At 56.9% G+C, this 15000-nt stretch overlaps 1 protein-coding gene across 1 annotated transcript in view; it reads right to left on the bottom strand.

Moving 5' to 3' along the window:
• Positions 1-15000, bottom strand: part of LOC140422594 (protein-glutamine gamma-glutamyltransferase K-like) — a 64749-nt gene that overhangs the window by 8547 nt on the left and 41202 nt on the right. Inside the window, 1 exon segment of the mRNA XM_072507603.1 lies at positions 6934-7041. Coding sequence (XP_072363704.1) covers positions 6934-7041 — 108 coding nt within the window.

Genomic DNA, 15000 nt, shown 5'->3' with positions numbered 1-15000 from the left:
ATTATAGGAAGGATGTGGAAGCATTGGAAAGGGTGCAGAGGAGATTTACCGGAATGTTGCCTGGTATGGAGGGAAGATCTTATGAGGGAAGGCTGAGGGACTTGAGGCTGTTTTCGTGAGAGAGAAGAAGGTTAAGAGGTGACTTAATTGAGGCATATCAAGATGATCAGAGGATTGGATAGGGTGGACAGTGAGAGCCTTTTTCCTCGGATGGTGATGTCTAGCACGAGGGGACATAGCTTTAAATTGAGGGGAGATAGATATAAGACAGATATCAGAGGTAGGTTCTTTACTCAGAGAGTAGTAAGGGTGTGGAATGCCCTGCCCGCAACAGTAGTGGACTCGCCAACACTAAGGGCATTCAAATGGTCATTGGATAGACATATGGACGATAAGGGAATAGTGTAGATGGGCTTTAGAGTGGTTTCACAGGTCGGCGCAACATCGAGGGCCGAAGGGCCTGTACTGCGCTGTAATGTTCTATGTTCTATGTTCTCGAGAGAGAGAGACAAGTTGAGAGAGACAGAGAGAGAAATAGACAGGAGGAGAGATGGGAAGAGGGGAGAGATGGGGAGGAGAGCAGAGGGAGGGAGACAGGGACAGAGATGGAGGGAGAGAGGGAGAGAGAGCGGAGAGGGGAAAGGGGCAGAGAGAAAGAGAGAGTGGGGTTGGAGGGTGAGAGAGCAGGGAGATAGCGAGGTGAAGAGAAAGGGGAGAGAGGGAGAGAGTGAAGGTTGAGAGAGGTGGGGAGAGAGGGGGCAGAAAGAGAGAGGTAGGGAGGAGAGATAAAGAGATCAGAGGGGAGAGGGAAAGGGGCAGGGAAGGCAACAGAGAGAGAGAGTTGGAGGGCGAGAGGAGAGAGAGAGAGAAAGGGTAAAGAGACAGAGAGAGAGTAGGGAGAGGAAGAGAGAGGGGGTAGGGAGAGGGAGAGAGGGGGGTAGGGAGAGGGAGAGAGGGGGGGTAGGGAGAGAGAGAGAGATGGTGGTAGAGAGAATGATGGAGAGATAGAATGATGAAGGGAGAACATAGAACATAGAACATAGAACAATACAGCGCAGTACAGGCCCTTCGGCCCACGATGTTGCACCGAAACAAAAGCCATCTAACCTACACTGTGCCATTATCATCCATATGTTTATCCAATAAACTTTTAAATGCCCTCAATGTTGGCGAGTTCACTACTGTAGCAGGTAGGGCATTCCACGGCCTCACTACTCTTTGCGTAAAGAACCTACCTCTGACCTCTGTCCTATATCTATTACCCCTCAGTTTAAAGTTATGTCCCCTCGTGCCAGCCATATCCATCCGCGGGAGAAGGCTCTCACTGTCCACCCTATCTAACCCCCTGATCATTTTGTATGCCTCTATTAAGTCTCCTCTTAACCTACTTCTCTCCAACGAAAACAACCTCAGGTCCATCAGCCTTTCCTCATAAGATTTTCCCTCCATACCAGGCAACATCCTGGTAAATCTCCTCTGCACCTGCTCCAAAGCCTCCACATCCTTCCTATAATGCGGTGACCAGAACTGTACGCAATACTCCAAATGCGGCCGTACCAGAGTTCTGTACAGCTGCAACATGACCTCCCGACTCCGGAACTCAATCCCTCTACCAATAAAGGCCAACACTCCATAGGCCTTCTTCACAACCCTATCAACCTGGGTGGCAACTTTCAGGGATCTATGTACATGGACACCTAGATCCCTCTGCTCATCCACACTTTCAAGAACTTTACCATTAGCCAAATATTCCGCATTCCTGTTATTCCTTCCAAAGTGAATCACCTCACACTTCTCTACATTAAACTCCATTTGCCACCTCTCAGCCCAGCTCTGCAGCTTATCTATATCCCTCTGTAACCTGCTACATCCTTCCACACTATCGAACACACCACCGACTTTAGTATCGTCTGCAAATTTACTCACCCACCCTTCTGCGCCTTCCTCTAGGTCATTGATAAAAATGACAAACAGCAACGGCCCCAGAACAGATCCTTGTGGTACTCCACTTGTGACTGTACTCCATTCTGAACATTTCCCATCAACCACCACCCTCTGTCTTCTTTCAGCTAGCCAATTTCTGATCCACATCTCTAAATCACCCTCAATCCCCAGCCTCCGTATTTTTTGCAATAGCCTACCGTGGGGAACCTTATCAAACGCTTTGCTGAAATCCATATACACCACATCAACTGCTCTACCCTCGTCTACCTGTTCAGTCACCTTCTCAAAGAACTCGATAAGGTTTGTGAGGCATCACCTACCCTTCACAAAGCCATGCTGACTATCCCTGACCATATTATTCCTATCTAGATGATTATAAATCTTGTCTCTTATAATCCCCTCCAAGACTTTACCCACTACAGACGTGAGGCTCACCGGTCTATAGTTGCCGGGGTTGTCTCTGCTCCCCTTTTTGAACAAAGGGACCACATTTGCTGTCCTCCAGTCCTCTGGCACCATTCCTGTAGCCAATGATGACATAAAAATCAAAGCCAAAGGTCCAGCAATCTCTTCCCTGGCCTCCCAGAGAATCCTAGGATAAATCCCATCAGGTCCCGGGGACTTATCTATTTTCAGCCTGTCCAGAATTGCCAACACCTCTTCCCTACGTACCTCAATGCCATCTATTCTATTAGCCTGGGGCTCAGCATTCTCCTCCACAACATTATCTTTTTCCTGAGTGAATACTGACGAAAAATATTCATTTAGTATCTCGCCTATCTCTTCAGACTCCACACACAACTTCCCATCCCTGTCCTTGACTGGTCCTACTCTTTCCCTAGTCATTCGCTTATTCCTCACATACCTATAGAAAGCTTTTGGGTTTTCCTTGATCCTTCCTGCCAAATACTTCTCATGTCCCCTCCTTGCTCGTCTTAGCTCTCTCTTTAGATCCTTCCTCGCTACCTTGTAACTATCCATCGCCCCAACCGAAACTTCACACTTCATCTTCACATAGGCCTCCTTCTTCCTCTTAACAAGAGATTCCACTTCCTTGGTAAACCACGGTTCCCTCGCTCGACACCTTCCTCCCTGTCTGACCGGTACATACTTATCAAGAACACGCAGTAGCTGATCCTTGAACAAGCTCCACTTATCCAGTGTGCCCAACACTTGCAGCCTACTTCTCCACCTTATCCCCCCCAAGTCACGTCTAATGGCATCATAATTGCCCTTCCCCCAGTTATAACTCTTGCCCTGCGGTGTATACTTATCCCTTTCCATCATTAACGTAAACGTCACCGAATTGTGGTCACTGTCCCCAAAGTGCTCTCCTACCTCCAAATCCAACACCTGGCCTGGTTCATTACCCAAAACCAAATCCAACGTGGCCTCGCCTCTTGTTGGCCTGTCAACATATTGTTTCAGGAAACCCTCCTGCACACACTGTACAAAAAACGACCCATCTATTGTACTCGAACTATATCTTTTCCAGTCAATCTTTTTCACTCGCTCACTTCCCACCATTGCAGTGCGGCCTAGTAGAGCAGGCTCACTTGCTGACTTCCCACCATCACAGTGCGGCCTATTGGAGCTGGCTCACTCGCTCACTTCCCACCGCCATGTGTGGCCCAGTGGAGAGATGAGAGAGAGGAGGTGGTGGGCGAGAGAGAGTGAACGCGTAAATAAAAGACAGAAGTTTATTTACTATTGTCATCTTGCTACTCTATCTTGACAACCCCCGACAGAGGAACACACTGGGCGGGAGTACAGCGGCCAATAGAGGCACAGGAGGATCCCACAAGTAAAGACGAGATAAATGGACCACATCACCCATATCTGTGAGCTGGAATCGGGGAAAGCGGACTATTGAGATGGGGAGTGGAATAGTCTCACTTCCCACCATCACAGTGTGGCCTAGTGGAGCAGGCTCACTCGCTCACTCCCCACCATCACAATGCGGCCTAGTGGAGCAGGCTCACTCGCTCACTCCCCACCATCACAGTGTGGCCTAGTGGAGCAGGCTCACTCGCTCACTCCCCACCATCACAATGCGGCCTAGTGGAGCAGGCTCATCGCTCACTCCCCACCGTCACAGTGTGGCCTAGTGGAGTTGGCTCACTCGCTCACTTCCCAATCCAACAGTGCGGCCTCGAGGAGCAGGCTCACTCATTCCCATCACCACAGTGCGGCCTAGTGGAGCAGGCTCACTCACTCACTCCCCATCACCACAGTGCGGCCTAGTGGAGCAGGCTCATCGCTCACTCCCCACCGTCACAATGCGGCCTAGTGGAGCAGGCTCATCGCTCACTCCCCACCGTCACAGTGTGGCCTAGTGGAGTTGGCTCACTCGCTCACTTCCCAATCCAACAGTGCGGCCTAGTGGAGCAGGCTCACTCACTCACTCCCCATCACCACAGTGCGGCCTAGTGGAGCAGACTCACTCACTCCCCACCGTCACAGTGCGGCTTAGTGGGGCAGACTCACTCACTCCCCACCATCACAGTGCGGCCTAGTGGAGCAGGCTCACTCACTCCCCACCATCACAGTGCGGCCTAGTGGGGCAGACTCACTCACTCCCCACCATCACAGTGCGGCCTAGTGGGGCAGACTCACTCACTCCCCACCATCACAGTGCGGCCTAGTGGAGCAGACTCACTCACTCCCCACCATCACAGTGCGGCCTAGTGGAGCAGGCTCACTCACTCACTCCCCATCACCACAGTGCGGCCTAGTGGAGCAGGCTCACTCACTCACTCCCCACCGTCACAGTGCGGCCTAGTGGGGCAGACTCACTCGCTCACTCCCCACCGTCACAGTGCGGCCTAGTGGAGCAGGCTCACTCGCTCACTCCCCACCACCACAGTGCGGCCTAGTGGAGCAGACTCACTCACTCACTCCCCATCACCACAGTGCGGCCTAGTGGGGCAGACTCACTCACTCCCCACCGTCACAGTGCGGCCTAGTGGGGCAGACTCACTCACCCCACCACCACAGTGCGGCCTAGTGGGGCAGACTCACTCACCCCACCACCACAGTGTGGCCTAGTGGGGCAGACTCACTCGCTCCCCACCACCACAGTGTGGCCTAGTGGGGCAGACTCACTCACTCCCCACCGTCACAGTGCGGCCTAGTGGGGCAGACTCACTCACCCCACCACCACAGTGCGGCCTAGTGGGGCAGACTCACTCGCTCCCCACCACCACAGTGTGGCCTAGTGGAGCAGGCTCACTCATTCCCACCACCACAGTGCGGCCTAGTGGGGCAGACTCACTCACTCCCCACCATCACAGTGCGGCCTAGTGGGGCAGACTCACTCACTCCCCATCACCACAGTGCGGCCTAGTGGGGCAGACTCACTCACTCCCCACCATCACAGTGCGGCCTAGTGGGGCAGACTCACTCACTCCCCATCACCACAGTGCGGCCTAGTGGAGCAGGCTCACTCGCTCACTCCCCACCGTCACAATGCGGCCTAGTGGAGCAGGCTCATCGCTCACTCCCCACCATTACAGTGCGGCCTAGTGAAGCAGGCTCTTCGCTCACTCCCCAGCATCACAGTGCGGCCTAGTGAAGCAGGCTCATCGCTCACTCCCCAGCATCACAGTGCGGCCTAGTGAAGCAGGCTCATCGCTCACTCCCCACCATCACAGTGCGGCCTAGTGAAGCAGGCTCATTGCTCACTTCCCACCATCACAGTGCGGCCTAGTGAAGCAGGCTCATTGCTCACTCCCCACCATCACAGTGCGGCCTAGTGGAGCTGGCTCATCGCTCACTCCCCACCATCAGAGTGCGGCCAAGTGGAGCAGGCTCACTCACTCCCCACCATCACAGTGTGGCCTAGAGGAGCAGGCTCACTCATTCCCACCACCACAGTGCGGCCTAGTGGAGCAGGCTCACTCACCCCACCACCACAGTGCATCCTAGAGGAGCTGGCTCACTCGCTTACTTCCCACTACCACAGTGCGGCCTAGAGGAGCAGGCTCACTCACTCCCCATCACCACAGTGCGGCCTAGTGGAGCAGGCTCACTCGCTCACTTCCCACCACCACAGTGTGGCCCAGTGGAGCAGGCTTGCTCGCTCACTCCCCACCACCATAGTGCGGCCTAGTGGAAGAGGCTCGCTCACTCCCCACCACCACAGTGCGGCCTAGTGGAACAGGCTCACTCATTCCCACCATCAGAGTGCGGCCTAGTGGAACAGGCTCACTCACTTCCCACCACCACAGTGCAGCATAGTGGAGCTGGCTCATTCGCTCACTTCCCACCATTGCAGTGCGGCCTAGTACAGCAGGCTCACTCGCTGACTTCCCACCATCACAGTGCGGCCTATTGGAGCTGGCTCACTCGCTCACTTCCCACCACCATGTGTAGCCCAGTGGAGCAGGCTTGCTCGCTCACTCCCCTCCACCACAGTGCGGCCTAGTGGAACAGGCTCACTCACTTCCCACCACCACAGTGCAGCATAGTGGAGCAGGCTCATTCATTCCCACCACCACAGTGCGGCCTAGTGGAGCAGGCTCGCTCGCTCACTTCCCACCATCACAGTGAGGCCTAGTGGAGCTGGCTCACTTACTTCCCACCACAGTGCGGCTAGTGGAGCAGGATCGCTCAACCCCACCACCACAGTGTGGCCTAGTGGAGCTGGCTCACCCGCTCACTTCCCAATCCAACAGTGTGGCCTAGAGGAGCAGGCTCACTCATTCCCACCACCACAGTGCGGCCTAGTGGAGCAGGCTCCCTCGCTCACTTCCCACCATCGCAGTGCGGCCTAGTAGAGCAGGCTCACTCGCTCACTTCCCACCATCGCAGTGCGGCCTAGTGGAGCAGGCTCACTTGCTCACTTCCCACCATCGCAGTGCGGCCTAGTGGAGCAGGCTCACTCGCTCACTTCCCACCATCGCAGTGCGGCCTAGTGGAGCAGGCTCACTCACTCACTTCCCATCACCACGTGAGGCCTAATGGGACAGGATGTCTCACGGCACTTACCAAAGCCGATACGATACGCACAACGCTAATGGCGTCACCTCGTCCAGCCACCGGCATCTTGCTTCTGTCCAACATGAAGAGGCAGGCGTCGAGAACACCCTCTGAGAACTGGGAGAAAGACAGAGAGAGAAAGTGACCCTGAGCAGACAGGAATATTATCAATATTGTCAGTCCCAAACCTCAATACTGACCCACAGGCGGTGCGTCGCTCCCTCAACACTGACCGTCTGACAGGGCGGCACTCCCTCAGTACTGACCCTCTGACAGTGCGGCACTCCCTCAGTACTGACACTCTGACTGTGCGGCGCTACCTCAGTACTGACCCTCAGACAGTGCAGCACTCCCTCAGTACTGACCCTCTGACAGTGCAGCACTCTCTCAGTACTGACCCTCTGACAGTGTGACACTCCCTCAGTACTGACCCACTGACAGTGCGGCACTCCCTCAGTACTGACCCTCTGACAGTGCGGCACTCCCTCAGTACTGAACCCCTGACAGTGCGGCACTCTCTCAGTACTGACCCTCTGACAGTGTGACACTCCCTCAGTACTGACCCACTGACAATGCGGCACTCCCTCAATACTGACCCTCTGACAGTGCGGCACTCCCTCAGTACTGACCCTCTGACAGTGCGGCACTCCCTCCGTACTGACCCTCTGACAGTGCGGCACTCCCTCAGTACTGACCCTCTGACAGTGCGGCACTCCCTCAGTATTGACCCTCTGTCAGTGCGGCACTCCCTCAGTACTGACCCTCTGACAGTGCGGCACTCCCTCAGTACTGACCCTCTGACAGTGCGGCACTCCCTCCGTACTGACCCTCTGACAGTGCGGCGCTCCCTCAGTACTGACCCTCTGACAGTGCAGCACTCCCTCAGTACTGACCCTCTGACAGTGCGGCACTCCCTCAGTACTGACCCTCTGACAGTGCGGCACTCCCTCCGTACTGACCCTCTGACAGTGCGGCGCTCCCTCAGTACTGACCCTCTGACAGTGCAGCACTCCCTCAGTACTGACCCTCTGACAGTGCGGCAATCCCTCAGTACTGACCCTCTGACAGTGCGCCACTTCCTCAGTACTGACCCTCTGACAGTGCGGCGCTCCCTCAGTACTGACCCTCTGACAGTGCGGCACTCCCTCAGTACTGACCCTCTGACAGTGCGGCACTCCCTCAGTACTGACTCTCTGACAGTGCGGCACTCCCTCAGTACAGACCCTCTGACAGTGCGGCACTCCCTCAGTACTGACCCTCTGACAGTGCGGCACTCCCTCAGTACTGACCCTCTGACAGTGCGGCACTCCCTCAGTATTGACCCTCTGACAGTGCGGCACTACCTCAGTACTGACCCTCTGACAGTGCGGCACTCCCTCAATACTGACCCTCTGACAGTGCGGCACTCCCTCAGTACTGACCCTCTGACAGAGCAGCACTCCCTCAGTCCTGACCCTCTGACAGTGCGGCGCTCCCTCAGTACTGACCCTCTGACAGTGCGGCACTCCATCAGTACTGACCCTCTGACAGTGCAGAGCTCCCTCAGCACTGACCCTCTGACAGTGCGGCACTCCCTCAGTACTGACCCTCCGACAGTGCGGCACTCCCTCAGTACTGACCCTCTGACAGTGCGGCACTCCCTCAGTACTGACCCTCTGACAGTGCGGCACTCCCTCAGTACTGACCCTCTGACAGTGCGGTACTCCCTCAGTACTGACCCTCTGACAGTGCAGCACTCCCTCAGTACTGACCCTCTGACAGTGCAGCATTCCCTCAGTACTGAACCTCTGACAGTGTGGCACTCCCTCAGTACTGACCCTCTGACAGTGCGGTACTCCCTCAGTACCGACCCTCTGACAGTGCGGCACTCCCTCAGTACTGACCATCTGACAGTGCGGCACTCCCTCAGTACCGACCCTCTGACAGTGCGGCACTCCCTCAGTACTGACCCTCTGACAGTGCAGCACTCCCTCAGTACTGACCCTCTGACAGTGCAGCACTCCCTCAGTACTGACCCTCTGACAGTGCAGCATTCCCTCATTACCGACCCTCTGAAAGTGCGGCACTCCCTCAGTACTGACCCTCTGACAGTGCGGCACTCCCTCAGTACTGACCCTCTGACAGTGCGGCACTCCCTCAGTACTGACCCTCTGACAGTGCGGCACTCCCTCAGTACTGACACTCTGACAGTGCAGCATTCCCTCAGTACTGACCCTCTGACAGTGCGGTACTCCCTCAGTACTGACCCACTGACAGTGCAGCACTCCCTCAGTACTGACCCTCTGACAGTGCGGCACTCCCTCAGTACTGACCCTCTGACAGTGCGGCACTCCCTCAGTACTGACCCTCTGACAGTGCGGCACTCCCTCAGCACTGACCCTCTGACAGTGCGGCACTCCCTCAGTACTGACCCTCTGACAGTGCAGCAGTCCCTCAGTACTGATCCTCTGACAGTGCAGCACTCCCTCAGTACTGACCCTCTGACAGTGCGGCACTCCCTCAGTACTGACCCTCTGACAGTGCGGTACTCCCTCAGTACCGACCCTCTGACAGTGCGGCACTCCCTCAGTACTGACCCTCTGACAGTGCGGCACTCCCTCAGTACTGACCCTCTGACAGTGCGGCACTCCCTCAGTACTGACCATCCGACAGTGCGGCACTCCCTCAGTACTGACCCTCTGACAGTGCGGCACTCCCTCAGTACTGACCCTCTGACAGTGCGGCACTCCCTCAGTACTGACCCTCTGACAGTGCGGTACTCCCTCAGTACTGACCCTCTGACAGTGCAGCACTCCCTCAGTACTGACCCTCTGACAGTGCAGCATTCCCTCAGTACTGAACCTCTGACAGTGTGGCACTCCCTCAGTACTGACCCTCTGACAGTGCGGTACTCCCTCAGTACCGACCCTCTGACAGTGCGGCACTCCCTCAGTACTGACCATCTGACAGTGCGGCACTCCCTCAGTACCGACCCTCTGACAGTGCGGCACTCCCTCAGTACTGACCCTCTGACAGTGCAGCACTCCCTCAGTACTGACCCTCTGACAGTGCAGCACTCCCTCAGTACTGACCCTCTGACAGTGCGGCACTCACTCAGTACTGACCCTCTGACAGTGCGGCACTCCCTCAGTACTGACCCTCTGACAGTGCGGCACTCCCTCAGTACTGACCCTCTGACAGTGCAGCATTCCCTCATTACCGACCCTCTGACAGTGCGGCACTCCCTCAGTACTGACCCTCTGACAGTGCGGCACTCCCTCAGTACTGACCCTCTGACAGTGCGGCACTCCCTCAGTACTGACCCTCTGACAGTGCAGCAGTCCCTCAGTACTGACCCTCAGACAGTGCGGCACTCCCTCAGTACTGACCCTCTGACAGTGCGGCACTCCCTCAGTACTGACCCTCTGACAGTGCAGCAGTCCCTCAGTACTGACCCTCAGACAGTGCGGCACTCCCTCAGTACTGACCTTCTGACAGTGCAGCACTCCCTCAGTGCTGACCCTCTGACAGTGCGGCACTCCCTCCGTACTGACCCTCTGACAGTGGGGCACTCCCTCAGTACTGACCCTCTGACAGTGCGGCACTCCCTCAGTACTGACCCTCTGACAGTGCGGCACTCCCTCAGTACTGACCATCTGACAGTGCGGCACTCCCTCAGTACCGACCCTCTGACAGTGCGGCACTCCCTCAGTACTGACCCTCTGACAGTGCGGCACTCCCTCAGTACTGACCCTCTGACAGTGCAGCATTCCCTCATTACCGACCCTCTGAAAGTGCGGCACTCCCTCAGTACTGACCCTCTGACAGTGCGGCACTCCCTCAGTACTGACCCTCTGACAGTGCGGCACTCCCCCAGTACTGACCCTCTGACAGTGCGGCACTCCCTCAGTACTGACCCTCTGACAGTGCAGCATTCCCTCAGTACTGACCCTCTGACAGTGCGGTACTCCCTCAGTACTGACCCTCTGACAGTGCAGCACTCCCTCAGTACTGACCCTCTGACAGTGCGGCACTCCCTCAGTACTGACCCTCTGACAGTGCAGAGTCCCTCAGTACTGACCCTCTGACAGTGCAGCACTCCCTCAGTACTGACCCTCTGACAGTGCGGCGCTCCCTCAGTACTGACACTCTGACAGGGCAGCACTCCCTCAGTACTGACCCTCTGACAGTGCGGCACTCCCTCAGTACTGACCTTCTGACAGTGCGGCACTCCCTCAGTGCTGGCCCTCTCTGACAGTGCAGCACTCCCTCAGTACTGACCCTCTGACAGTGCAGCACTCCCTCAGTACTGACCCTCTGATAGTGCAGAGCTCCCTCAGTACTGACCCTCTGACAGTGCGGCACTCGCTCAGTACTGACCCTCTGACAGTGTGGCACTCCCTCAGTACTGACCCTCTGACAGTGCGGCACTCCCTCAGTACTGACCCTCTGACAGTGCAGCACTCCCTCAGTGCTGACCCTCTGACAGTGCGGCACTCCCTCAGTACTGACCCTCTGACAGTGCGGCTCTCCATCAGTACTGACACTCTGCCAGTGCGACACTCCCTCAGTACTGACCCTCTGACAGTGCGGCACTCCCTCAGTACTGACCCTCTGACAGTGCAGCACTCCCTCAGTACTGACCCTCTGAAAGTGCGGCACTCCCTCAGTACTGACCCTCTGACAGTGCGGCACTCCCTCAGTACTGACCCTCTGACAGTGCGGCACTCCCTCAGTACTGACCCTCTGACAGTGCGGCACTCCCTCAGTACTGACCCTCTGACAGTGCGGCACTCCCTCAGTACTGACCCTCTGACAGTGCGGCACTCCCTCAGTACTGACCCTCTGACAGTGCGGCACTCCCTCAGTACTGACCCTCTGAAAGTGCGGCACTCCCTCAGTACTGACCCTCTGACAGTGCGGCACTCCCTCAGTACTGACCCTCTGACAGTGCGGCACTCCCTCAGTACTGACCCTCTGACAGTGCGGCACTCCCTCAGTACTGACCCTCTGACAGTGCGGCACTCCCTCAGTACTGACCCTCTGACAGTGCGGCACTCCCTCAGTACTGACCCTCTGACAGTGCGGCACTCCCTCAGTACTGACCCTCTGACAGTGCGGTACTCCCTCAGTACTGACCCTCTGACAGTGCAGCACTCCCTCAGTACTGACCCTCTGACAGTGCGGCACTCCCTCAGTACTGACCCTCTGACAGTGCAGAGTCCCTCAGTACTGACCCTCTGACAGTGCAGCACTCCCTCAGTACTGACCCTCTGACAGTGCGGCGCTCCCTCAGTACTGACACTCTGACAGGGCAGCACTCCCTCAGTACTGACCCTCTGACAGTGCGGCACTCCCTCAGTACTGACCTTCTGACAGTGCGGCACTCCCTCAGTGCTGGCCCTCTCTGACAGTGCAGCACTCCCTCAGTACTGACCCTCTGACAGTGCAGCACTCCCTCAGTACTGACCCTCTGACAGTGCGGCGCTCCCTCAGTACTGACCCTCTGATAGTGCAGAGCTCCCTCAGTACTGACCCTCTGACAGTGCGGCACTCGCTCAGTACTGACCCTCTGACAGTGTGGCACTCCCTCAGTACTGACCCTCTGACAGTGCGGCACTCCCTCAGTACTGACCCTCTGACAGTGCAGCACTCCCTCAGTGCTGACCCTCTGACAGTGCGGCACTCCCTCAGTACTGACCCTCTGACAGTGCGGCTCTCCCTCAGTACTGACACTCTGACAGTGCGGCACTCCCTCAGTGCTGACCCTCTGACAGTGCGGCACTCCCTCAGTACTGACCCTCTGACAGTGCGGCACTCCCTCAGTACTGACCCTCTGACAGTGCGGCACTCCCTCAGTACTGACCCTCTGACAGTGCGGCACTCCCTCAGTACTGACCCTCTGACAATGCGACACTCCCTCAGTACTGACCCTCTGACAGTGCGGCACTCACTCAGTACTGATCATCTGAGAGTCCGGCACTCCCTCTGTACTGACCCTCTGACAGTGCGGCACTCCCTCAGTACTGACCCTCTGACAGTGCGGTACTCCCTCAGTACTGACACTCTGACAGGGCAACACTCCCTCAGTACTGACCCTCTGACAATGCGACACTCCCTCAGTACTGACCCTCTGACAGTACGGGACTCCCTCAGTACTGACCCTCTGACAGTGCGGCACTCCCTCAGTACTGACCCTCTGACAGTGCGGCACTCCCTCAGTACTGACCCTCTGACAGTGCGGTGCTCCCTCAGTACTGACCCTCTGACAGTGCGGCACTCCCTCAGTACTGACCCTCTAACAGTGCAACACACCCTCAGTACTGACCCTCTGACAGTGTGGTGCTACCTCAGTACTGACCCTCTGACAGTGCGGCACTCCCTCAGTACTGACCCTCTGACAGTGCGGCGCTCCTTCAGTACTGACCCCCTGACAGTGCGGCACTCCCTCAGTACTGACCCTCTGACAATGCAGCGCTCCCTCAGTACTGACCCTCAGACAGTATGGCACTCCCTCAGTACTGACCCTCTGACAGTGCGGCACTCCCTCAGTACTGACCCTCTGATAGTGCGGCACTCCCTCAGTACTGACCCTCTGACAGTGCGGCACTCCCTCAGTACTGCCCCTCTGACAGTACGGCGCTCCCTCAGGACTGACCCTTTGACAGTGCGGCACTCCCTCAGTACTGACCCTCTGACAGTGCGTCACTCCCTCAGTACTGACCCTCAGACAGTATGGCACTCCCTCAGTACTGACCCTCTGACAGTGCGGCACTCCCTCAGTACTGACCCTCTGACAGTGCGGCGCTCCCTCAGTACTGACCCTCTGACAGTGCGGCACTCCCTCAGTACTGACCGTCTGACAGTGCGGCACTCCCTCAGTACTGACCCTCTGACAGTGCGGCACTCCCTCAGTACTGACCCTCTGACAGTGCGGCACTCCCTCAGTACTGACCCTCTGACAGTGCGGCACTCCCTCAGTACTGACCCTCTGACAGTGTGGCACTCCCTCAGTACTGACCCTCTGACAGTGCGGCACTCCCTCAGTACTGACCCTCTGACAGTGCAGCACTCCCTCAGTGCTGACCCTCTGACAGTGCGGCACTCCCTCAGTACTGACCCTCTGACAGTGCGGCTCTCCCTCAGTACTGACACTCTGACAGTGCGACACTCCCTCAGTACTGACCCTCTGACAGTGCGGCACTCACTCAGTACTGATCATCTGAGAGTCCGGCACTCCCTCTGTACTGACCCTCTGACAGTGCAACACTCCCTCAGTACTGACCCTCTGACAATGCGACACTCCCTCAGTACTGACCCTCTGACAGTACGGGACTCCCTCAGTACTGACCCTCTGACAGTGCGGCACTCCCTCAGTACTGACCCTCTGACAGTGCGGCACTCCCTCAGTACTGACCCTCTGACAGTGCGGTGCTCCCTCAGTACTGACCCTCTGACAGTGCGGCACTCCCTCAGTACTGACCCTCTAACAGTGCAACACACCCTCAGTACTGACCCTCTGACAGTGTGGTGCTACCTCAGTACTGACCCTCTGACAGTGCGGCGCTCCTTCAGTACTGACCCCCTGACAGTGCGGCACTCCCTCAGTACTGACCCTCTGACAATGCAGCGCTCCCTCAGTACTGACCCTCAGACAGTATGGCACTCCCTCAGTACTGACCCTCTGATAGTGCGGCACTCCCTCAGTACTGACCCTCTGATAGTGCGGCACTCCCTCAGTACTGACCCTCTGACAGTGCGGCACTCCCTCAGTACTGCCCCTCTGACAGTACGGCGCTCCCTCAGGACTGACCCTTTGACAGTGCGGCACTCCCTCAGTACTGACCCTCTGACAGTGCGTCACTCCCTCAGTACTGACCCTCAGACAGTATGGCACTCCCTCAGTACTGACCCTCTGACAGTGCGGCACTCCCTCAGTACTGACCCTCTGACAGTGCGGCGCTCCCTCAGTACTGACCCTCTGACAGTGCGGCACTCCCTCAGTACTGACCGTCTGACAGTGCGGCACTCCCTCAGTACTGACCCTCTGACAGTGCGGCACTCCCTCAGTACTGACCCTCTGACAGTGCGGCACTC

Source organism: Scyliorhinus torazame, chromosome 5 (genome assembly GCF_047496885.1).
Source record: "Scyliorhinus torazame isolate Kashiwa2021f chromosome 5, sScyTor2.1, whole genome shotgun sequence".
In the NCBI taxonomy this organism is placed as follows: Eukaryota; Metazoa; Chordata; class Chondrichthyes; order Carcharhiniformes; family Scyliorhinidae; genus Scyliorhinus; species Scyliorhinus torazame.
The sequence above is the reverse complement of the archived record's forward strand: the minus strand, read 5'-3'. Positions and strand labels throughout refer to the sequence as shown.